Source organism: Carcharhinus amblyrhynchos, chromosome 14, assembly GCF_965287045.1.
Source record: "Carcharhinus amblyrhynchos chromosome 14, sCarAmb.v2.hapA, whole genome shotgun sequence".
In the NCBI taxonomy this organism is placed as follows: Eukaryota; Metazoa; Chordata; class Chondrichthyes; order Carcharhiniformes; family Carcharhinidae; genus Carcharhinus; species Carcharhinus amblyrhynchos.
The window spans coordinates 41,759,891-41,786,370 of record NC_137337.1 but is presented as its reverse complement, the minus strand read 5'-3'; the positions used below and the strand labels follow the sequence as shown (position 1 = coordinate 41,786,370).

Sequence of the window (26,480 nt, the reverse complement as noted above, 5' to 3'; positions counted from 1 at the left end):
TATTCAGAACTGAACTTTATTTTTCGCACTCAATCAATTAAGACAATGAGCAGATATCTGAAATGGTAGTGAGTCATGAAGATCATTTGTTCACTTATTGGGTCACACAATTTTGCAAAACCTCTGCTTTCAAAACTCATACAACCTTATAATCCACATACTCGTTGGGTGAAACTCAAATTTGGCTGAGTGTCAGTTATGGTGGGAAAACCGGAGTGAATCCCACTGTCAGTGCAATCTAGGCTGGAATTGTTAAGACACTTGAAAAAAACAATTACTTTCCATGGGAATAATGCCTTGCATGTCTCTGAATTGGCCGTCCTGGGGTCAGCTGAGCAGTTCAATGAAGGGGACACTGAATTTAAACGGCTCCACAGCACTTGCTCACAGTTCAAAAAAGAGGATGGCAGCAAGAAAGTCAGATCCAAGGTTCATGGAGGGCACTCTAACACGGATGCTGAATTCTATGGAGGAGACCCTGGGAGTGTCCAATCCACATGATTCGTGCCTTCCAGAGTCGGAATCACCTCCTGCCCAGCAAACAGAATAGGTTGGCACCACACACTTGTGCCACCCACAAGTAGGCCACAGGTTTTCCAGGTCCTGGCCCTCCAGAGGCTGTCCGCCAAGGCGTGGCAGCCGCAGGCGCCTCAACCTCAAGCGTGGATCTTCGGGGGATACCTAGATGCAGCGGTGGGATTAGGAAGGTTAAGAAATTGTAGTCACGCAGTGTGGGCACTGATGACGTTAGACACTTATGTACAGCACTCAATTTGATCTCATAATATGTTATAACTCAGTTTTGTTAACCACTTTCAGGCTGCCCGATCTCTCATTGGTGAGAGCAATGACCAATCTAACATTAGGGTTGCATTCAGATTTACAGCACCACCTCCATCCCCACTATGCAATGGTGCCATCGCAGTGCAGGTGGTTTCCCTTGCATTGACATGATACAGGGAATCCTCTAACCAAACTCCCAGCCCTTCCCACACGAGACAGCATCAGGAGAGATGACCAACTCTGTGCAACAGTGCTCTAAAATGACCCAAGCCACAGTGAGTCTGCAAGCTGCCAGCAGCCAGATAGGAGTCAGACATCCACAGTACCTCTGAGATGCATCACAGCCCTCTCCTCATTGCAGGTTTTCATCATGGTGCTGCACCAGCACCAGCTCCGAGGTACATGGGAGCAGCCACATGCAGAAGAGGCACCCGTACCCTCCCTATTTCTGCATCTCCTAGAACTGTGTCATGATGAGGGCATCTTTAGACCACCTTCCCATGCGCATGGGACCACTGAAGACTATTCAGGAGGGTCTTGGATTTCCTGGTCACACCTGAATGTTCACTTTCAGAGGTAGGCACTGGGAGTGGGGGAGTCAAATGGTTACTCTAATTCAGAAACTGGAAACCCTGGGCAGGTGGGGAGCGGGTGGGAACCCCTTGGCCCTTGTTTCCGAGGCACTAGGTCTGCCAGCATTCTCACTGAGGTTGAGCCTTGGACGTAGTGCTGTGGGGAGTTAACAAAGGGTTAATTCCTGAGAGTCAATCAGCGCCACGGCTTATTAACAAGCATAACTGGTTCCTTCCTCATTGCTAAGAGGCACACTTGTAACTCAAGCAGCAGCTATTAGCGAGCTCACTGCTGTCATCCCTCCATAATAAAGGTCAGACTTCACAGCCCCCTCAACCGCATCAATTCCACAAATGGACTTATAGAGCATCGCAAGGACAATTTAGACTCCTAGCAGCTATGCTCTTCTTGGTGGATAGTGATTACGTGCATATTCATCCCCAACCTCCCTCTTGGAGGTCATTCTGCCGGGTTTCTGCTTTTCATACCAGCTGGTTGGGAACATATATAGGACGGATGATGTGTTGTGAGGCACGCTAATGAGAGAGTAATGCATGCAAAGTAGGCTCACACCCTTCCTGGATGGAAACCTGATTGCGTCATCAGATCTCAAACCAAAATCTTGCCATCAAGACATGTTTTTGGCATCTGACAGGATTTAGTGGCCATTACAGAATCGTGCTCATGGCTAACACAGCTGCAAAATTGCAGTCATTAGTTTCTGTGAGGATGCGCAGCATTTTTCATTGCAGTTGATCTGAAATCAAGCAAACGAGTCTGAGAGATTGAAGAATTGCTGCACAAATGAAGTCAGTGCACTAGTTTCAAAATGTTTGGACTTAAAACCAGCCATGCTACAACCTGATCATGTTTCCAGATTGAATTAATCACCATTGAACGTTTCCAGTAACTGCAGGAGCTTGTGGGTCTTCCAGGAGGCTCTTAAAATTTAGCTTTTTTGTATTTGCAAGGACACAAATAGATGTGTTTTGATGTCCTTTCTAATTTATTAAGAAGCTGACTACCAGATTCAAATGTAACTAGTAAAAAGTTCAATACAGTTTGTCTTGAATAATTCTCTAATTTAAGATTGTGTTATCCATTGTGATTATTTTTAGCCTTAACCCTGTTTTCAGCTGTGTTAATAAAACTGCACCAGAGATTAACACACTGACATATAATCATGGAATCATGGAATATTTTTAATGAATGCCTGAACCTGCTGGTTCATGAGGCATTTTATGTTTGGCAACCACTGACATCAGCCTCCTCCCCCACTGAACATCGCCAGCATTCCCATCGCTCCCACGAATGGTTCCCCCCACCATCACAAATAAATGAATCCCGGCACATATGCCAGTGGGATCCTGTCTATCATGTCCCTCTTCCCCCAGAGGCCAAGCTCACCTTTGCACCCCCGGGAGGAGGGGGTGGGTGGGGGAATCCCCACACCTGGTTAACGTCTGGGTGAACCTGTTGTAAGAACATAAGAACATAAGAAATAGGAGCAGGAGTAGGCCATTTAGCCCTTCGAGCCTGCCCCGCCATTCAATAAGATCATGGCTGATCTGTCATGGCTCAGTTCCACTTTCCTGCCCTCTCCCCATAACCCTTAATCCCCTTGCCTATCAAGCCTTGCTGACATTAAAATTTAGTGAGCAGGGTAAGTCAGGTTGCGGGGGCGGGGGGGGGGGGTTGTTAATTATATTCAAATTTATTTAAATTAATTTAAATTAGGTTCTTGCCTATTATTGGTGTAAACCTAGTTACATTGCCAGGAAGGGCAGCAAAAATCAGAAATCTCAATCTCACTGGTGAGGTTCCCAATTTCTGGATTTTGTCAGATTTTGAGCCCCCACCAAATATCCCATGCACAAAATGCAGACTCAAAATCTCCTCCTTAAAGTTCAAGTCCTAAATTTCAAAGTCTTTCTGTTTTCCAATCCAGTCCACTTATAATTGGTAACCTTTGTTCCAATTCTCAGTCCTGTGCACAAGCAAGGTTAAGGGTGACAGATAAACTTCTATATGCTATCAATCTGGTGCAACAACCGCAATTTGTGTAGTCTGGGGAGCTTGCTGTGTTCCTTTGCAATAGATAATATTCTGAATCTTAAAACTTTGACTAACTTTCAAATTGCTCCAAAATGTGTTGTAGACAGTTTTCCTTTCTGATTACTTGTGGTTTATTTCAATTGCAAAGTGTTCAGCTACAACAGAAAACTTTTAGAAATAGCAGTTCAAGCAGACCTCTCAGGTGTTTACCTGTCCCCTATCTTCCGCCACAGGGATCTTCAGGGGCAACCCTTTCACTTGACTGGTGCGATGTGCTTGGTCTGGACATAGTTCAAGATCTGCCAGGGTCATGGGTCCATAGCTGGCATCAAACTCTCTTCCACTCTTCTCTAAGAATATAAACATTCAAAGTATTAGAAATGAAATAACATAAAAACATTGTGAATTGCAGAAACACCAAAGAATGCAGCTCTCCCTATCTGCTCCCATACTGGCTGTAATTATTCTCAACAAGTTGTGATGTAAATTCACCACTAGAAGATCAGGTTGCAAAATGGTTGGGCAGCATGGTAACACAATGGTTAACATTGCTGCCTCACAGCGCCAGAGACCTGCGTTCAATTCCTGGCTTGGGTCACTGTCTGAGTGGAGTCTGCACGTTCTCCCCATGTCTGCATGGATTACCTCTGGGTTTCCTCCCACATTCTGAAAGACATGCCGGTTAGGTACATTGACCCAAATAGCTGCTGGACTGTGGTGACTAGGGGAATTTCACAGTAACTTCATTGCGGTGTTAATGTAAGCCTTATTTGTGACAAATAAATAAACTTTACTTTATGGCATTTGTTGCCAATATCACCTCTGTAGCAAAATAAATTAAAAGCAATTGATTGTTTTACCATTGTTTGGTTACACATACAGTTGCAATTACCCCTTCCATAGAGGAACACAGGTCTACAGGGATTAAATGTTATTGGAAGACTAGCAAAAAAAAATCAATTTCATTGCATTGATTATTTCTTCATGAACCTGACCAGAAGAAACAAGCAACATTCCTGTTATTCTATGGGGCAAAGAGGCTGAGATTAAAATGTTGCTGATATTTTAATCAAATTTTAACTGAAAGCAGTGCTGGCTGTATTAGTAATATAAACCAAAATAGATTGAAACAGGCAATGATGGCCAAGGAAGGAAAACATTGCTTAGACTTGGAATTTCCAGAAGCAGAGGTTTCCTGTTTTCTTCTGAGAAAATCCACTTATTTCTGATTTGTCTCGATTTTACACCAAAATATCAGGGCAAGCAAATTTCCTCCGTCATTTGTGCCATTTCTGAGTTACATCTGCCAAAACCCCACTTAGCTCTCTTTAATATAACTCCACCCACAAGGAAATGACTAGCGAGTACAATTCTCCTGTACTTACACCAGCTCCAAATGGGCATAAATTTACACCCCAAAATATATAGGACAACCTAATGTCACCATTTCTGGTGTCTTATGGACTTTTTTCATTTCTCCTTTTTTGAGATAGACAATATATTTTCTGTATTTCTGAATTTTTTAAATTAAAATCTGATAGATTAAGAGAATAGTTTCCACAAGTACATTCTCTTAACTTGCTATGCTTAACATACATAAGTGATGGCTTGATAGCTTCAAACTGTATTTGCATAACATCAAAAAGATACATACAGTTTACAAAATAGATGGTGTATATTCCCTGCTTTTCTCAGGCCCAGATCGTTTTTGCTAATTTACACTCAAGTTAGCAGCGATTTTTACTCTATGCTGATGAGATTCTTAGCAAGTCTTCTCACGCATTGCTGTTAGCAAGAGCAACATAAATAACTACCACAAATTTCAATGTAACACAAGTTGAGGAAATCTGTCCCATATTGTGAAAGATAGAAAGGAGCTTACCAAAGTCTCAGTCCGAACAACATTGTAACAGATGTTCTGGCAGTGGTGCAGCTAATGGCCCTAACAGTATTAGTACTATGCATGGACTTGGACTGTGAATGAACTTATTTGAAATCTGAGTTATTCATTCTAATTTTTTTAAAAAACATTTATTATGAGATGTTAAAGTTGTATATTATTGAATAAAAGTGGTTATCCTATAAAAGAGCTGCTTCCTCTTAATAGAATCTGAGTGAATACGCAAACACAAACATTACCTGTTAGTTTCATAATTGTACTGAGGGCATATAAAATAAATGAGAAAGGTGAGGAGGCTTAGTTTCATCATTACCACAGTTCTTCATTGTATATCCTGCATATACAACATGCATTGGGATAGCTTTTAACAAAAATAGGAATTGCTACAAGCATAGACAGCACTTTAGTATTCCCCAAACAACATGTAAGATCCCTCTCGCCTCTCAAGGCTGACTCTTGACTATCACTGTGAAAATCTGCTATCAGGGTTAAAGTAGTCAAGTGATGGAAAATATACATAAGAACATAAGAACATAAGAAATAGGAGCAGGAGTAGGCCATCTAGCCCCTCGAGCCTGCCCCACCATTCAATAAGATCATGGCTGATCTGTCGTGGCTCAGTTCCACATTCCCGCCCTCTCCCCATAACCCTTAATCCCCTCGCTTATCAAAAACCCATCAACCCGCGTCTTAAAAATATTGAGCGAGGCAGCCTCCACCACTTCAACGGGCAGAGAATTCCAGAGATTCACCACCCTTTGAGTGAAGAAGTTCCTCCTCAACTCCGTTTTAAACCGTCCCCCCTTTATCCTGAGGCTGTGCCCTCTAGTCCTACTGTCCTTTCTGAGCGGGAAGAGCCTCTCCACCTCTATCCTATCCATCCCATTCAACGTCTTATACGTCTCAATGAGATCTCCCCTCATTCTTCTAAACTCTAACGAGTACAAACCTAGTTTATTCAGCCTCTCCTCATGGCTCAACCCCCTCAACTCCGGAATCAGCCTAGTAAACCTCCTCTGCACTCTCTCCAAGGCCAAAATATCCTTGCGTAAGTGCGGCGACCAAAACTGCACACAGTACTCCAGCTGCGGCCTCACCAGTGCCCTATACAGCTGCAGCAAGACCTCCCTACTTTTATATTCAATCCCCCTCACTATGAAGGCCAGCATCCCATTCGCCTTCCTGACCACCTGCTGCACCTGCAAGCTGGGTTTTTGCGACTCATGCACAAGGACCCCGAGGTCCCTCTGCACCGTCGCCTGCAGCAGTTTTTCACCACGTAAGTAATAGTCCTTCCTACCATTATTCCTACCAAAGTGGGCAACCTCACATTTGCCAACATTAAATTTCATTTGCCAGTTCCTGGCCCATTCGCCCAGCCTATCTAGATCCTTCTGCAGACTCTCCACACCCTCCGCACAATTTGCCGTTCCACCAATCTTGGTGTCATCAGCAAATTTCGACACCATACACTCAGTTCCCTCCTCCAGATCATCTATATAAATGGTGAATAGCTGAGGCCCCAGCACCCACCCCTGGGGTACTCCACTAGTCACAACCGCCAATCCGAATAGCACCCATTGACCCCCACTCTCTGCCTCCTATTTGACAGCCAATCCTCTATCCACGCTAACACCCTACCCCCAACTCCATGTCCCCTGACCTTCTGCAATAACCTCTTGTGAGGCACCTTGTCAAACGCCTTCTGAAAATCAAGAAACACCACATCCACCGGCTCTCCTCTATCCACCGCCCTCGACACATCCTCATAGAACTCCAATAAATTCGTCAGACACGACTTCCCCTTAACAAAACCATGCTGCGTCTGCTCTACCAAACAATTCTCCTCAAGATGCCTCGCTATTTTCTCCTTGATCACTGATTCTAACATTTTTCCTACAACAGACGTTAAACTAACCAGCCTATAATTCCCCGCCTTTTGCCTGCCACCCTTCTTAAACAACGGCGTAACATTAGCCGTTTTCCAATCTTCCGGCACTTCCCCGGAATCCAGCGACGTTTGGAAAATAATCACCAAGGCATCCACTATCACCTCTGCCATTTCCTTCAGAACCATTCAACTTTCCTCAATGTTAGAGGAACAGAACAAAAATATAAGTATGCCTCTTGCAAACACAAAGTAAATAATAATAGTTTATAAAGTAAACCAATGTGCAGATTAAAAACAGGCAATATTCTGAGTAACCTTGTATATGCTTCATAAAAGGTTAGCATCCAGGTACATCAAGTATTGGGGACAGCAAATGGATTATGGGTCTTCACTGGGAGTATAAAAGTAGAAATGACATGCTACAGCTGGATAGGGCACTGGTGAGACCGTATCTGGAGTACTGTGTACAGTTTTGGTCTCCTTAAGGAGTGACATAACTGCGCTGGAGAATGTTCACTAGATTTATTCCTGGAATGAAAGGGTTGTCTTATGAGGAAAGGTTGAGTAGGTTGAGCCTATGATCATTGTAATTTTAAAGGATGAAAAGTGATCTTATTGAAATGTATAAGATTCTTGAGGCTGCTTGGCAGGGCAGATGCTGAAAGGATGTATCTTCTGTTGGGGAAATCTAGAAATGGAGATAACCCATTTAGTACATAAATGAGGAGGAATTTCTTCTCTCAAGAGGGTTGTTAGTCTTTGGAATTCTCTTTCACAAAGAGCAGCAGAGACTAGGTATTGAATCTATTCACAACTGAGTGTGACAGATTTGTAATTGACAAGAAAGTTAAGGTTGGTGGGGGCAGGAATGTAGAGCTAAGGCCATGATCAGCTATGACCTTATTAAATGGTGCAGCAGGATTAGTGGGCCACATAACCTAGTCCTGCTCCCATTTCTGAAGGTCAATGATCTTGTAATAAGGATTTCATACAGATTGTCCTATTAGGATTATGAGGTTAGAAGGAGGAATTTTATACTCAATGCTATCTTATATGTGCATAGTAACAGAATTTGGGCTTAAATGCTGGAAGATAAACAAAAACAGGCCTGGTATTCTGCTCCTGACTGTGAATTAATGACTTTGATACAAATGTGCCAGTTTGGCTATTGGGTGAGGAAAGCATAAAATTGACTATGGTATCTCATGTACTCAAATATTCAGCTTACACTTACTCCCTATGTTCACATATGAAGAATGCATTGTGGCAGGATGCCTGTGAAGAGTGCTGTGTATGAATCTGTATTTTCAGAAGAAGAGATAAAAGAGGCAAAATCTGAAGGATAATCTTTGCCTTGTTGGACTCGAACATGATAAGATTTCAAAGGGAACACCTCAAAGCACGAGTCACTGAGAACACAGGGAAAATTAGAATGAGTCAACCTGGTGCCGTCTTGAGGCCACCAACAAAATAGTATACAGCAACTACTACCAGGTGAACAGCCACATCCTTTGCAAAGTACCAAGGGATGTCAGACAACTTATGGATGGGAGAAAACTTTCTAAAGTAGAAACGATTGGAGTGATTCCAACCATTGGTACTCAGCTCTTAGTCTTGTAGCTCAGAAAGGAATTCTTGCTCAGATCACTATGAAGCCCGAGACAATAAACAAACTAGAAGAAAGTTTGACTGAAACACTGGACATGTCAGATTACAGGTAAATACAATGATATAACTTTCTCAAGACATAATTCAGTTCTCTGCATTCAAGAGGTAACTATATCCCACTGATTACCTGTTTGAATATCAAACTGCCCTGGTGATGGTGAATGCCTTCTTCGCAGTAAGCTTGTGCCTCTATTCATTGGTAAGGGATTTATGTATTGTGACTGTCCAGTCAAGATGCTTTCTGCTGCTGCAGTAAATCTGGGCATCTGGCCTTCACTAATCTGCCCTGTGCTGCTATCATCATCGGAATCCTATGTTGCAGAAAAAGAAAAGGTGTACATGTAAAATTCACAGTGGACTTAGTAAGTGATGCACACTTTAACAGCTTGAGTAACCATGGGTACAAGACGTTGTTTTTAGTATAAATAGGTGATAATTTAATTCCCTCAGCTAATTCAAGAAGTATGCAACAATCAAGGTAGAGCATGAAAAATCTCATTATTGACTTTATCACACATTTCCAGATCAGTTAATGTGCAATCATTTGCCATGAAGAATTCTTCTACATACTTTCAGAGTAATAAGTCTAAACTCCAACCTCAGAATAAAGATCTGCATTATATCAGTGTAATCATCCTGTTTCCCAAATTAGATACACTTGTCACCTTACAAATGAGTTTGTAAATTTAATATTTAGTTGTCAACTGAACCACATTTTAGGAGATTTGTTTGTTGATCTCGGCCCATTTAGCTAATTATAAAAAAATTAAATGGTTCTAAATTCACAGCCCAATCTCCACAGCAACAGCATACATTATAGATAACACTAATTCAAAAAATGCACCTACATTCAAAAGAACATCCTTTATTTGGCAGTTCAATGCAGTAAACTTTCACCTTCATGACCTGAATGTTAATGAGATAGTGCAGATACCCAACCATCACAGAATATACCTGATTTTCATCCCAATGAATACTGAAGTGGTTCTCTAACAGACAAACAACCTGCACCATCAGGTTATTATTCATGTGGTGAAGATGAAAATTTGCTTTGCAATCTGAAGCCCAGGATTAAAAGAAGAATGCTCTTCTCTACAGGAGCATGCAGATATCGTGCATTTTCTTTTGCAAACTTTGAACAGTATAATCAACATTGTTTTACAAGCTTTACCTTTTGATATTTGTGCATATAGGCTGAGATAGAAAGGAAGCACTTACTCATGGATGAGTGTCAAGTCAACATCAGCAATGCCACAGGCAACTGAGTCACGTACCCTGACAGTTTGGTGGTAGGCATTACACACTTTGACTATGTGCATTCATAAAATAACATGGAATTCTTAAAATAGAAATATAGGCCATGCAAAGCCCAATGTTTACTGTACAATTCTACATCAATGCTGAAGTTTACTGTTAAAAAATGGAAGTTACTAATGAGGAGAATCTGAGGTTAACAGCAAGATACTTATTCAATCAGTGTATCCTTTATTCTGTTTGCTCTTATGGGAAACCTGGACTCACCACTGAATGTACACGAAGCTTTATCCCATATACTGTCCAAAGCCATATTCATATATATGATCATTTGTACGGTAAACATTTTAACAACAAGCATAAACAAAAAAGCTCATTTGAACAAAGAAATGTTGGCCAGGAAAGCAGCGAATTCTTTGATCTGCTTTGAATACTTTCACAGGCTTATTAATAGCTAACAATTATTTAAATTGATTACTCAACTAAGATTTGTCACCTCTGACAATGTTTCAGCATTGCACTGTGAGGGGAAGGGAGTGATTTTTTAATCTAGAGTGGGCTACTGACGGAGAATTGTTTTGAAGAGTTAATTGCTTGCCTGCTGGTTGCAGCTTCTGCCTGACAATTTTAACTAACAGTCCGAACTTAAAATTCATATGGAATAGATAGGAAGAAGGGACAGAGTGGCTGCACAATATCTAGTCCTGGCATTTAGATGAATGATGGGGAAAGAGTTCTGAGAGGATGTCACAGGGATAAGGTTGTGGGAACTGCGGGAAAGTCTGAGGTAGGAAAGGTCTTGACACGGCTTGTGTTTACAAAGAAGCAATCCTAACCAGCTCAGTAAAGTTTTTGACTTAGGTATAGGATTTCATGTTTCCTGACAGATGCTAACCTGCTTTTACCTGGTGTGAAAGCTGTGCTAGCTTTGTCACTCAAACCTGGGTGAAAATGCAATTGCATAAATTCATGAGGCATTCAACTGCTAACTTCGGAACTTTGCTGGTTAAGATCGCAGGCGGCAAGAAAGTGGGGCTTTCTGAGAAGGTAAATATGCTGCTCAGTTTAAACTGTCCAACTGCCTAGTCTCCACTGGGAGTATAGGGTTAAAACTACCTCCACCATTTTGGTCCAGATCTTAAAAAGCAACTGCCATATGAAATGGTACACCACTTTTTCAGCAGGCAGCAAGAAGGATTGAAGCCTCGGTGGTGGGGGAAGGTGGTCAAGCAACATAAAGAACATGCAAACATACAAATTAGGAGCAGGATTAGGCCACTAGGTCCCTCAAGCCTGCCTCACCATTCAATAAGATTATGGCTAATTTGATTGTAACTTCTACTCCACATAGCCACCTAGCTCCAGTAAAGAACTGTTAGGTTCACAGATGCATCCATGGAGATATTGCTCATTGAAGCTTAAGAGGGAAAGGGATGTCTTTTGGTCACTAAAATCAGGAGGCCCCAAAACAGGGTGATTCATTCATCACCCCAAGAACTACCGCACAGCTCAGTCTCACAAACAAAGCAAAGGTAAGTCAAAGTATTGTTCTCAATAGACATCTCATATCACTGAAATCTTCATTTCTTTCCTTGTTTCTTATCCATCCCAACAAACAAAATTTCAGCCGATGATAGGATTTAAAGGACAGGTACCAAATCAAAACCAGACAGAAATATTTAATTCATTCACCACAGTAAGGGTTATGCTGTTGGAAGCAGGTGTGTGAAAGCCAAGTTTCCTTGAATCCAAACATTTATTCTTTATTTTTGTGGGCATTATGCCTGATTTCCTAGGTTTACAGAATGAATGCTTTCCACTTAATTCTGCAAGTTACAAGCAGTTTTTACTATGTACTTAAAAAATACATGAATAGACAGTCTCAATGCATCAGCAATGGTTTAAAGAAGTACGCTGAGGGATTGAAGGCCATATACTTAGGGGTAAGAATATAATGGACACACAAAATCTATGGGGAGGTATGAGAATATTTCAAGTAAATTCCAAGTATTTATTCACATGTTCCAGATCAAACTGTAAATGAATTTGAGAAATATTATTCAGATATATTTGGATTGCTTAATCTTCCCAAATTCTGTTGCTCCATGTCATTTATATGGATTAATAATGCATTTCAATCAAATATAAGTTGTAAGGATATTCTCAATTACTGGTAAACTATAAATGTTTTGGGCATCAAACAACACTTTTAAGTATTGCTATAAACATAAGAAACCAATGGGCAGGGAAAGGTCATCTAGTTCATCAAGTGTGCTCCACATTCATGATGGCTGCAGCAAGGTAACCAACGATTCCTAACACCCAGCAGCCATGTAAACTCCTGGCAGAGGCTAAAAAACATAGCCAATAAGAAATACTCTGGAAAATTCCCTTCCATTTCAGGGGATCAGATGGACCATATGTTATCCGTTAAACCACTCACGTTCTGTATGATGCAATCTACAGGGGTTACAGTGGCTAAAGTCAAAAAGGTCTGAAAACATTTTGTGACAAGAAATTATGCACACAATATAGTGCAAGATGACAAAGTCACTACAACATGAACAGCTGGAAAATTATAGCACATTTAGCATCTGTGATCAAATGCAAATACTTCTCGGCCATTTCAAATGCATGAAATTGTAGCAGGACCATGAGATGAATGCAACTGAGCAGCCACCCGATCTGGCTGGATGCTGACTTTCCAGGTGCCTTACTATATAGGAACAGATTACAAATCTGACCAAATTATCAGAGATAGCCAAGAGAGGGGAGGGCAGTTGATAGTTAGAGGGGGGGAGGAGAGGACAAGGGGATCAGGCAAGAGGAGCAGAGGGTGTTGTGGGACCTGTGAGAAGGTTAATCCTCTGGACAAATACAAAAGTGAAGAATGCCATTGGAAAGGATTTAACTTTTTTCTTTTTTGTCTGCGATTGTTTTATAGCAGTAGTCTTTTCTGGAATTATTTACGGTATGTGGTTGTTGCTGGCTAGGCCGACATTTATTGTCCATCCCTTGTCGTCCCTCAGAGGATGGTGGTGAGCTGCCTTCTGAATTGCCGCAATCGTTGAGGTGTAGTAGGTATACTCACAGTGTTGTTAGGGAGAGAATTCCAAATTTTGACACAGCCACAGTGAAGGAACAGTGATATATTCCCAAGTCAGGATGGTATGGGACTTGGAGGGGAACCTCCAGGTGGTAATGTTCCCAAGTATCTGCCGCTCTTTGTCTTTCTCTATGGTAGTGGTCATAGATTTGGAAGATGTTGTCTAAGGAATCATGATGAGTTCCTGTAGTGCATCTTGTAGATGGTATAGAAGGGTGCCACTGTTTGTTGGTGGAGGGATTGAATGTTTGTGGAAGGGGTGGCAATAAAGCAGCTGTTTTGTCTTGGATAGTATCAAGCTTCTTGAATGTTGTTGGAGTTACACTCATCCAGGCAAGTGAAGAGTATTCCATTACACTCCAGACTTGTGCCTTGTAGATGGGGAAAGGTTTTGGGAGGGGTGGTGTATGTGCGTGTGTGTGGGGTCAGGAGGTGAGTTACTTGCTGCAGAATTCCTAGGCTTTGACCTGTTCTGATAGCCACAGTATTTATATGGTTAATTCCATTCAGTTCGGTTAAACCTCCATATGTTGAACTAGCCTCAAAAGTTAGAACATATATTTAAAATGGCAGATTTCTAAAATGTCAGTGTTGGAAATCTGCCAAACAGTGGAAATTTCTTGTTCCAAATCCATGCCTCAGTCAAGAACTGTTCAACCTCCCTCTTGAATGCAAGCAGAAAGGAAGCATCCAGTGCCTCAGTTTGCATTACATTCCAATGACTCAATACTCTTCAGGGATAGAAACCTCTATCAGGTCACTTCTAAATGTACAGTGTCCTAAAACTTGTTATAAAGGAATTGGGGCATAAGAGCAAATAAGTCTTACTACAATTATTCAGAGTATTGGTGAGGCCGTACCTGTAGTACGGTGTGCTTTTATATATTTTTGAAGTTATATTGTCTCACATAGTTTTATCACTCACAAGAGGACCTGATTCTGCATTCTTGTTGGTGTGGGAGTACATTTCTGAGGAGATTTTGCTCGGAATCTTAGAATATCTGGAAAAACTACAATCTGTCTTTAATTTACTGAAAGGCTGTCTGGAATAAAGTAATAATCTGGGTGGGCTCTGTTCCTTTGTGGGGAGATGGATCCATGTTCAGATTCATTTAAGCAAAAAAGAATAATTTTATTTATTGGTCACAGTTGGCTTATGTTAACACTGTAATGAAGTTACTGTGTAAGTATCCCTGGGATCTCACCCTAAATTGGGAGGAACCATCTGAGATTTGTGCCTATCTTGCAGCTACATATCTTACTGAATTGAATGATACAGGGACAGTTGAAGCAGAAGATCAGCTGTGATCTTGTTGAATGGGGAGCAGGTTCAAAGGGCCAAATGGTCATATGTTCTAATGTGAAGTACGTAAAACCATCTCCTTCAGCCTCTTTGACACATGCAAGAAGGGTCACTCGCTGCAGAAACTTAAACTCTGCTTTCAGAGCTCGAGCAGTGGCTGGATATGGACATTCATGAAGCAGCAAGGGAACAGATGATCATCAAGCAGTCAAAGAGAACAAGGTGGGTAGTCCGGAAGTGCCCTGGGTTTCTGCTTGTCAATCGATTTTCTATTTTAGATACTAGTGATGGCATTGGTTCCTCAGAGGAGTGCAGTCAAGTCCAAGTTTAGGGCACCACATGTGGCTCTGTTGTACAGGAGAGAAAGAAGGTGTAAGGAAGGGTGGTAGTGATAAGGGATTAGTAAGTTAGGGGAGCACACACACATTTCTGTGGTTGTAGATGTGACTCCAAGACGGTATGTTGCATCTCTGATGACAGGGACGAGGATGTCACAGAGCAGCAGGAGGACATTCTTCTGGGGGCGGTAATCGGCCAGAGGTGATAGTCCACGTTGGTACAATGACTTATGTAGGAAAGGTGGGGTTCGGGCCTGAAAGTAGGTTTTAGAAAGCTAAACAGGAGATTGAAAAGCAGGACCTCTAAAGCAGTAATTTCAACATTACTCTCAGTCCTGTATGCAAGTGAGTATAGAAACAGGTGAATTGAGCAATTAAACAAGTGGCTGGAAAGCTGGAGTACAAGGAAGGGCCTCAGATTTCTGAAGCATTGAGACCAGTTCTGGGAAAGTGGGATCTGTACAAGCTGGATGGTCGACAGTTGAACAGAATTGGGTCGAATGTCCTCACGGAGAGAATTACTAGGGCTATAAGGGGTGGGGTCTTTGATTTAATTTATTATTGTCACATGTAATAGTATAAAGTGAAAAGTATTCTTTCTTGCATGCTTTACAAACAAAACAGAGAAGGAACGGACAGAGTGCAGAATGCAGTGTTACAGTCATAGTTAGGGTGGAGAGAAAGATCAACAGAATCAACTTTAAATGGGAATGGCAGGGGGATGGGAACCTGAGAGCAAATTCAGAGCAAGGAACTGATGAAGGAAAATTAGTGAGTGGCTCTGAAAGACAGAAAGATCACAGGTTAAAAAGCGTACAGGACAGGAATTTGGCAGTATTAAAAGGTATATATGTAAATGCAAGGAACATAGTAAATAAATCCAATGAGTGAGGGCACAGATAGAAGCATGGCACCATGATATCATCACTATAATGGAAACCTGGCTTAAAGAGGGGTAATTCAAAGCGTTTCAGGCAGGACAGAGAGTGAGATAAAAAAAAAGGGAATGTAACATTATTGAGAGAAGAATCAATTACAGCTGTGAGAAGGAATTATATGCTCAATGAAGCATTAAATGAGGCCATTTGGTTGAGCTCAGAAATAGAAGAGGGGCAGATACACTGCTAGGATCGTACAAGACACCTCCAAACAGAACAGCAAATATATAGGCATATTTCTGAGAGCAGAAACAATAGGGCAGTAATAGTTGGAGACTTCAACTACCATAAAATCAACTGGAATATAAACAGCATGAAAGGCATTAAAAGGAAAATCAGCATTAAATCAGTAAGAGATATTCACAAGCGAGGTTCTACAGACACAGTATAGTCATGTCACCACAAAGAAAAACTGTCTAATCTCGAGGCTCCTGGTTATCGAGAAGTATACAATGTGAGATAAAACAGAAAAAGACAGTCACAAAAGACTTAATACCGTAGAAAGCCAGGAGGAGTATGGAAAGTACAGGGATGAAGTAAAAAAAATGAAGGAATGCAAAAGAGAGGATACAAAAAAAAACTGGCAGGTATGATCAAAGAAAACCCAAAGAAACCTGCACATTAAGAGCAAGAGAATAACTAAGGAAAGGGTAGGACCTATCAGAGATGTAGGTTAGATGGATTAGCCATGGTAAATGTGTGGGGTTACATGGACAGGACGGGGGAAAGGGTCTGGATAAGATGCTTTGTCAGAGAGTCGGTGCAGACTTGATGGGCTGAATGGCCCCCTTCTGCATTGCAAGGATGCTACAATTCTATGTAGGTGGCAACATGCATTAATGCTGAAGATGTGGGTAGGATTCTCAATGAGTACTTTGTCTCTGTCTTCATTAGGGAAAGACATTCTTGTTGAAGAGGAGGAGTGTGAAATATTAGATACAATAAGCATAGTGAGAGAGGAAGTACTGGAGGGGCTGACATCCTTGAAGGTGGATAAGTTACTATAGCTGGATGGATTGTATCCCAGACTGTTAAAGGAAGCCAGGCAGGAAATAGTGGATACTCTTGAGGATCATTTTCCACCAGAGATAGGCGAGGTACTAGAGGATAAGAGGTCTGCGAATGTTGTCCTGTTATTTAAAAAGGGTGAGAGGGATAGACCAGAACGTTATTGGTTGTTGAGGCTGAATCATTCAGCTCCTTTAGAAGGTACATGGATCTGCCTGCCTGCAGTGCTATAACCTGCAAGGTTACGGCCAGATGCTGGGATGTGGAATAGAAATGAGCAGCAATTTTCTTTGTTCTCTTTCTTCACCAGTGCGTACACGATGGGTTGAATGGCCTCTTTCTGTGCTGTAACTTTTCTATGGTCCTATTCTCTGCTGGTGTTGGCAACATGCATATTACTCAGCTACAAGCCTTGCCAGGTTTTGACGGGCACCCTGGGACACGGTGCTCACAAACCCGACCACAAGTATAACTCCAGTTCTTAAGTGCCCATTAATTGGCCCACAACCTGCATCTCTTCCACTGTGGATAAAAATATCCGTGGGACAAGGGGTTGGTCAGGCAGGTGGCAGGCATTGTTACCAAGGTGCCCTGTTTTAAGTCCTGCCAGGAGGGAGCGTCCATTGGTCTGTAGTTTTTTGGTTCTAGTTTGCTGCAGTCTTGAAGTTTTGTGATAATTTACCTAAAACAAAAAAGCTTAGTACTAAAATACACTATCTGTTTTTACCTGAGGATGATGTACTTCTTGTGGGGCATAGGGACCTTGACTGACTTCAGCTAACATTGTACCGAGTGAGTATTTTTGAAATCCTTTGGTGGGCTTTGAAATTACTTGTCCTTCACTGGGGGGATCTTCATCCTAAATAAAACAGTTCAACGTAAAGAAGAAATTAGCAAATAAATTGAAAGCATTTCGAATTTTTAAAAATCTCTAATAACATACCATTTCACCTTTAGATTATATTTTCACAATAATTTCCATCTACTGAGTTTCTGAACAGAGTACAGGCGTGCGCATCCTATTGTTATCTTAAACCATTGTAACTGAGGGCTCGCTCACACAAAATTAACCCTGAAAATAAATTGAAGCCACCTGATTCAGTAATTCCCAAAAGCTTGATTATTTGTAACAACCGAGTCTATGTCAAAACAAAAATTCTAATTGTTGCTCACTATGGATGTAGATGCTGGTAAGCCTAGAGTCATAGAATCCCTACATTGCAGAAAGAAGCCACCTGGCCCATCGAGTCTGCAAAGACCACAATCCCACCCAGGCCCTACCTCATATCCTTACACACTTACCCGCTAATTCCTCTAACCTACGCATCTCAGGACACCAAGCGGCAATTTTAGCATAGCCAATCAACCTAACCCACATATCTTTGGACTGTGGAAGGAGACCCACGCAGACATGAGGAGAATGTACAAACTTCACAACCAAGCCGGGAATCAAACCCAGGTCCCTGGAGCTGTGAAGCAGCAGTGCTAACCACTGTGCTACCGTGCCACCTCTGCTCCTTCTTTTCTTGCTCTACTTTTCTTCTTCCTTCTCTTCAATACGCCTGCCTTTCTGTCAGGCTCCCCCTCCCTCTGTATGATAGCTCACTCCGTTCATGGGTTTTCAGGACTTGAGCACACAATGTCAGATTAAAGTTCTGGACAGTATCAAGGGAATGCTGCAGTGTGAGAAATGGGATTTCTCAGCTGAGTCCACAGAGACCCTGTGTACCAATCAAGCTGATGCAGAAAAAACCCAATGCATAATTCAAAGAAGATCATCTTCCCAGCGCCCTGGCATGCATTTATCCCAAAAGCACCACCAAAACAGATTGTCAATTAATTTGCCTCACAGCTGTTTACAAGGTCTCGCTAGGTTTGTCTACATAGTGAATCATAGAATCCCCATAGTGCAGAAGGAGGCTATTCAGCCCATCTAGTCTGCACTGACCACAATCCCACCCAGGCCCAATGCCTGTAACCCCTCATATTTTACTCTGCTAATCCCCTGACACTAGGATTAAATCTGCATGCCCAATCAACCTAACCCACACATCTTTGGATTGTGGGAGGAAACCGGAGCACCCGGAGGAAACCCACTCAGGCACAGGGAGAACATGCAGACTCTACACAAACAGTGGCCCGAGGCCGGAATTGAACTCGGATCCCTGGCGCTGTCAGGCAGCAGTGTTACCGTGCTGCCCAATGTGGCTACATATTGAAAAGTAATAAATTGGCTATGAGACACTTTAGGATCCTGAGAATAAAGCACTACATAAATGCTGGTTCTCTTTTTTGGAGCACTCTTCCTTCCCTTCTGTTTTTTTCTCTCATTTCCATTCTTTTACTTTCCTGTTTCCTTTCCATCTCAGCCTCCGACATTCCTTTTATCCGTCACTTGCTTTTTTTCTTCCAATCAGCAGCTTTCTATCCCTTTCCCTGTATTGACTTTCCTTTTTGTCTCTTGCAGTTCCCTTCCTTTTGTGTATCTCTCTATTGCCATCCTGTTCCCAGTGACTTGAAATTGTAATTTATCCATCTGGCTCGATAACCACTGGATCTAGCCGTCACAAATGTACAATTTAATCATCAAAAATTTGTGACAGGATATGCAGCTGAAGTCTTTTCAGAATCACATCCCATAATTTATTGATGTTGTATGGCATATGCATTGTGTCCCTAAAGTATTCAGGATACTTCATAACTGAATTAGTTCATCAAATTAAAGCCACACAGAGGTTCAGTTCCCAGTCTGTGTGTTGTTATATGTGCTCAGGTAGCATTACAATGTGGTAATATAATCAGGGCCTAGTTTTAAGGCTGATTAAATTGGCTATCCTAAATTAAAGAATTGGGCACATTAAAATCAAACACAGTTAAACCTCAGGCAGGCCAATTATACAAATACACAAACATGTCTGGGTGTGGCCCAACAAAGATCATTGTACTCTACTGAGATCCAGCAGGAGATCATCACACTCCATTGAAACGCACTGGTCTATTGATTGAACAATAAGAAGTCTCACAATACCCAGTTAAAGTCCAACAGGTTTATTTGGCAGCACTAGCTTTTGCAGCCTCAAGCTCCTTCTTCAGGTGAGTCACCTGTTGGACTTTAACCTAGAACATAGAACATTACAGTGCAGCACCGGCCCTTCGGCCCTTGATGTTGCGCTGACCTGTGAAACCAATCTAAAGCCCATCTAACCTACACTATTTCAATATTATCCATATGTTTATCCAATGACCATGTAAATGCCCTTAATGCTGGCGAGCCCACTATTGTTGCAGGCAGGGCATTCCACGCCCTTACTACTCTGAGTAAAGAGCCTACCTCTGATATCTGTCCTATATTTATCACCCCTCAATTTAAAGCTATGTCCCCTCGGATGGTGCTAGCCATCTCCATCCGAGGAAAAAGGCTCTCACTGTCCACCCTATCTAATTCTCTGATAACTTATATGCCTCTATTAAGTCACCTCTTAACCTTCTTCTCTCTAACAAAAACAGTCCCTCAGCCTTTCTTCATAAGACCTTCCCACCATAGCAGGCAACGTCCTGGTAAATCTCCTCTGCACTCTTTCCAATGTTTCCACATCTTTCCTATAATGCGGCGACGCGAACTGTACACAATACTCCAAGTGCGGCTGCACCAGAGTTTTGTACAGCTGCAAATGACCTCATGGCTCATGAAGTCCCACAACCTGGCATCTCCACACTATTGTTAGAAGACCAGATTTTCTGTCACCTAGAGTTCCTGCAGTTACCTTATACGGTTACATGTAAGCAACACCATGGAGATGGACACCTGGGGGCAGGCCCCGATGTCCTGTCAGGCAGACATCAAGAAACCGACTGGGTGTTGGGACCCCATTCCGAGACCTCATTGGCCAGAAACCAGACAAGTTTCTGGAAAGGCAGACAGGGAGGGGGATAAAGGTACATATCTCAGACACACCGGCAGTGAAGACTTGATGAGGGGGGTGACCTTGACCATCCAGAAGATTGACCAGAGAAGGAGGGAAGGAAGAGCTGCCATCGAGACTCACCTTCATGATGATGGATCGGAGGGACTCAGAGAATCGAGCCTGCACTTTAACCAAACCATCTTTGTGGGTAGTGTACTTGAATCTGGGGTATCATTTGGTTTTATGTGGGTAATTTAAGGGTTAATTGTGTTATTATTAATAAACTTGTTGAACCTTTACTTGTGTTTGTCCTTTGTCCATCTTGCAAATAAGGGCACCCGGTAAAACCATGGAATATGCAAACTAGTCGAAAGTATCTGAGAATTAACAGATACAACAACAGCCAATTACAATTGGCCTCAACAATGTTAAGAAAACAAATTTTGGTTGCTATCTTCACTGTTGTCCAATGTCTGTCTGCGTAAGTGTGGGTAATGACAGGATTGGGGTTGGCTGCCTGCCTCACACATGGACAATGTGGAACTGTACCTCAACTAAAAGTCACCTTTCTTTTGGGAAACCTCGAGAGATACAGAGGTGAGGACGGGAAGACTTAGACCCGCAATGAAGATGGCCATCAACATAGCCTAGAAAAGACTTTCTCCCATAAACCACCCTCACCTTCCCCTTCCACCTCTTCCCAGGTCTCAAGGTAGCACTCTTTCTGGATGCCAGGAGAATATATTCCCCTCTTCTGCTGACCATAGTATGTTAGATGCCTGGATTGAATAATTGGCTAGTGGGCCCAGATTTCAAACAACAGAGATCATGTGGCTGAATTTCACCTCTGGGCATCTGAACCTTGCCCATCAAGCTGAAATGAGGGTCATAAGCACATGCTGTATGGGAAATAATTACTCATTTTGATTTTTCTCATTTATTGACCAGAAGGCTTGTTCACCATTCAGTTAAGGAAGGCAGGTGAGATTCTTGAAGCAGGAGGGTAATCAGGGGCTGCCCAGTTTGACAGGAGTAGCAGTGGCAGAAGTAGTTGGCAGAAAAGTTAAATGAGGGAGAAGACACTTCAAAATGGAGGATCTAACTCAAAGCGTTATAAAAATTTAATTAAAGAAAGTCTTTTGCAGCTCAACCATCACTGTGTGGGAGAGGGGGGAGATGGTGGGATGCAGCACTCAGGCAGGCAGTGAGGGCCTCCAGGCACAGCCCCCACACCACCCTCTGTCCAGTCTACCACCGAGTGGCCACTTCCAGGGACATAAACTGGCTCCCACTGTCCGTGGGAACCAAACGCCCAACTGGAAAACTGGCCTTTAATGAGTCTGGTTCTTTACCCACCAAGAATGGCTTGTAGTGCTGCCATCTCCCCATTCTACCTGCACATAAATGGCCTGCGGGCTGGATGGGGGAACCAGCACCTGGCCTGTGGGGCTCACCAATCTTCTCCCACCCCCCAGGCTCTGATCTTGGACTTAATGGGGTGTAAAAATCAAACCTTTGAGCACAGAGATGCTGTTGCAGAACCAAGGGGAACATTCCTCCCCTGGCCTGTTGGAACATTGGGCAGAAAGTCTAGGCCAATGTTTTTCCGGGAGGTGAGAAGTAAAGCAAATGCCACATTGGAACAGAAAACTGGTAGAAGTAATTAAGCTTGGCTTAATGAAGTTTGATTTGGCTTTCAAGATTTTTAGACTCCTGATTATCTAAGTTAAATAGCCAAAGAACTTGCTGGTAATATCAGAAACAAAACACAAAATGATGAAAAGTCTCTGCAGGTGTGACAGCACCTGTGGAGAGAGAATAGAGCCAATGTTTTGAGTCTGGGTGACTTCTTGTCAGAGCAATATCAGAATCTGTTCAGGGAACTGTTTTCTCTATCTGCTCTATATAGTGGAAATTACATTTAAAACCTAAGCAACAGTATTGCTTGAGCTATAAGCTGAAATGAAAATGAAAGCTAAGAGGGTCCATCGTTCTGGGTACATCACATTATAAAATAATTGAGACACACAAGAAATTATAAGAATACGCTAATTGCTTTAAAATTACTAGTAATGCTTTAGTCCTTTGCAAAGCTATTATAAATTGCAGAGATAAGAATAGCAAAAGACAGAAAGGACTGAATTTTTTTGTGACAAGGAATCATGTAATTACAGCATATTTTATGATCTGTAGCAAAATGCAAATGCCTCTAGATCACTTCACATGGGTAGAATTATTACTGTGGAGCAATGAATTTGTAAAAAATCACCAAAGTGACCTCAACACTTCAGCATTCAAAGCAGTTAGTGCATGTAATACAGGATGAAGTCCACCACTAACAAGAGAACATGACCTTGCTGGATTAGGTACATGCAAAGTGAAGCAAAGGGCATCGGCAGTACTACACAAATTATTTCCCAACGTGACACAATTTTAACTCATCACCACCTTGTCAAGGGCAGTTAGGGATGGGCAACAAAGGCTGGCCTTGTCAGCAATTTACCAATCCTATGAACACATATACATAATAAATATACATAAAAAGATAACTCTTGAAAATTAACATGACCCCATACACCTACAAAAACAAAACAGGAATAAAGCAACATAGTAATATTTGGTATGTTATTATTAAAGTTCACATATTACAGATAAACATAATAATGCATCCTATTAATGATCCTATAAATCATGGAATCGAATCATAGAATCCTTACAGTGCAGAAGACAGCCCATTCAGCTCATTGAGCCTGCACTGACAACAATCCCACCCAGGCTCTATTCCCAAAACCTCACATATTTACCCTGCTAATCCCCTGACACGAAGGGCAATTTAGCGTGGCCGATCAATCTAACCCGCACATCTTTGGTGTGGAAAGAAATTGGAGCACCTGGAGGAAATCCACACAGATACAGGGATTGTGCAAACTCCACTCAGTCACCCAAGGCACGAATTGAACCCAGGTCCCTGGCGCTGTGAGGCAGCAGTGCTAACCACTGTGCCACCATGCCGCCCTAAATATTAAAATCTGTTTTCATAGAATCATAGAATTCCTACAATGCAGAAGGAGGCTATTTGGCCCTCGAGTCTACACTGATATCAATCCCACCCAGGCCCTATTCCTGTAACCCCATATATTTATCCTGCTAATCCCCCTGACACTAGGGTCAATTCAGCATGACCTTTATAAAGTACTTTGTAAAAATTGTTATTATTTTATGCACTTGGGAAGGTTTCAGTCAAACTCTCCACATTCTATGGCAGCAGTAGACTTCGTGAAGCTCCTTTTTCCCCACCATATACACACACACACACACACACACACACACACTCAACCCACCTCCCCCTACACACTCATTCATGCTCTCCCTCCAATCCACAATGCACTAATTTTTAAAATTCATTTGCAGGACATGGGGTTGCTGGTTGGTCAGTATTTATTGCCCATCCCTTGCGGTCCGAGGGCAGTTCTGAGTCAACCACATTCATGCATTCTATTCCCACTCAACCTCCATTCACTCTCTTCCTCCCATCCCTACTCAGCCCTCACTTACTCAGCCTCTCCTCCTTCATCACCTCTATAAGGATTTCACCACTTTACCCAGACATGGGGGAACTGGAAAACGGACATATGATGGATAAAAGGGATAATGGGGAACTATTTTGTAAATTGATCTTAATTGTAAAAATTATAAAACAATGATTGCTGTGAGACAGAAGCAGCTGTCAGGGCCTAACCCCCAGGCGCTGGATATCAGCCCCCAGGCCTCAGCCCCTCTCCTGACTGTGCCACTCCCACATCAGCCCCCGGCTCCATTTTCTGTCCTGTCCTGGCCCTGTTTCCAGCAGTTCCAGCAGCTACTCCTCACATCAGCCATCACTCCACCTGATCTTCCTCCACCCAACGCCACTGTCAATGTGTAGTTGGGGTTCCTCCTCATCTGACACCATTTAGATCCGCTCTGTCGGATAAGGATATGTCACATCCCTGGGAGTCAGAAGTTTAGGTCCCGGGGAATCAGATCCATGAGGCCAGGGAGGGTAGGCTATTCCAAAGCTGAGCACTTGAATAGCATGGTGATCTCAAGTAGGCCGAGCCAGAGGAAGTGCAAAGTTGGATGTGGGTTGTGATAATTGCTCACTGAAACTCCCTCGCTCCTAGAGATGGACCCTGAGGTGACCAGCGGGCAGACTGCAGTTGGGTTGGGGTTGAGTCACTCCATCTGTAGCAGGGGCCACACACTGGGTGAAAAAATCCAGCCATCCTGTGCCAGCAACAGGAAAATGGTCCAGCACAGGAAAGTGCTGTGCAGATTGAACCTGGCAGCCACTGAGTGTCCGAGCAGGTGGAAATTGGGGAAAAAATTGAAAGGGTGGAACTCTTTGATCCAAAAGTCAGAATTGTGTTAAATGTTGTAAATTCCTCAACCCTGAAATTATGTAATTATCTTGTTATTTAAAAAAAACTTTTTAAACATAATTATCTTCTGAGATGGTGTAAAAGATATTGTGATATAAATGTGTCAATGTTGCACAGGTATCTGTTTGTAAATATGTTTTTGGTGGTCATTTAGCTTCAAGCATTAGCTTGCGATGCATGTTTTGATCTCACTATCTTAGTGACTTACTGAGCCAGTGTTTCTGCTTAATGTGCTCGGGTATAGGGTCACTAGGGTGTCTTACAGAGGAAAGTGGGTGATGAGGACGCAGCCTGTGAAAGAATCCACCTGATTGTCTCTCCACTAACTTAAATGAATATTAAATCATTAAAATTAAATAGATGTGAACCTCTCACCCCAATTATTCTCTATCTGGTGCGTCCAGATAATCTTTTGCATCCATTGCATTTACTGTAAGCTTGCAGATCTATAAAGTATCTTATTTGAGGAAGGCAAATGTAATCAGTTAAATGATAGCAGTATACATAGAGGATGTGTCTAGGGCGGTGGATAGAGGAGAGCCAGTGGATGTGGTCTTTCTTGATTTTCAGAAGGCATTTGACAAGGTACCTCACAAGAGGTTATTGCAGAAGGTCAGGGGACATGGAGTTGGGGGTAGGGTGTTAGCATGGATAGAGGATTGGTTGTCAAATAGGAGGCAGAGAGTGGGGGTCAATGGGTGCTATTCGGATTGGCGGTTGGTGACTAGTGGAGTGCCCCAGGGGTCGGTGCTGGGGCCTCAGCTATTTACCATTTATATAGATGATCTGGAGGAGGGAACCGAGTGTATGGTGTCAAAATTTGCTGATGACACCAAGATTGGTGGAACGGCAAATTGCGCGGAGGGTGTGGAGAGTCTGCAGAAGGATCTAGATAGGCTGGGCGAATGGGCCAGGAACTGGCAAATGGAATTTAATGTTGGCAAGTGCAAGGTGGTCCACTTTGGTAGGGATAATGGTAGGAAGGATTATTACTTACGTGGAGAAAAACTGCAGCAGGCGACGGTGCAGAGGGACCTCGGGGTCCTTGTGCATGAGTCACAAAAACCCAGCTTGCAGGTGCAGCAGGTGGTCAGGAAGGTGAATGGGATGCTGGCCTTCATAGCGCGGGGGATTGAATATAAAAGTAGGGAGGTCTTGCTGCGGCTATAGGTCATTGGTGAGGCCGCAGCTGGAGTACTGTGTGCAGTTTTGGGCGCCATACTTATGCAAGGATATTTTGGCCTTGGAGGGAGTGCAGGGGAGGTTTACTAGGCTGATGCCGGAGTTGAGGGGGTTGAGCTATGAGGAGAGGCTGAATAAACTAGGCTTGTACTCGT

At 42.6% G+C, this 26,480-nt stretch overlaps 1 protein-coding gene across 2 annotated transcripts in view; it reads right to left on the bottom strand.

Annotated features, from left to right (window-relative positions):
- kiaa0586 (KIAA0586 ortholog) overlaps positions 1 to 26,480 on the bottom strand; it is a 541,997-nt gene that overhangs the window by 49,360 nt on the left and 466,157 nt on the right. For both annotated transcript variants that reach the window (XM_080202790.1, XM_080202791.1), the window contains exons 28-30: positions 17,545 to 17,676; positions 8,998 to 9,181; positions 3,622 to 3,761 (exon numbers count right to left, since the gene is read on the bottom strand). In XM_080202790.1, coding sequence (XP_080058916.1) covers positions 3,622 to 3,761; positions 8,998 to 9,181; positions 17,545 to 17,676 — 456 coding nt within the window. The remainder of the gene's footprint in view (positions 1 to 3,621; positions 3,762 to 8,997; positions 9,182 to 17,544; positions 17,677 to 26,480) is intronic.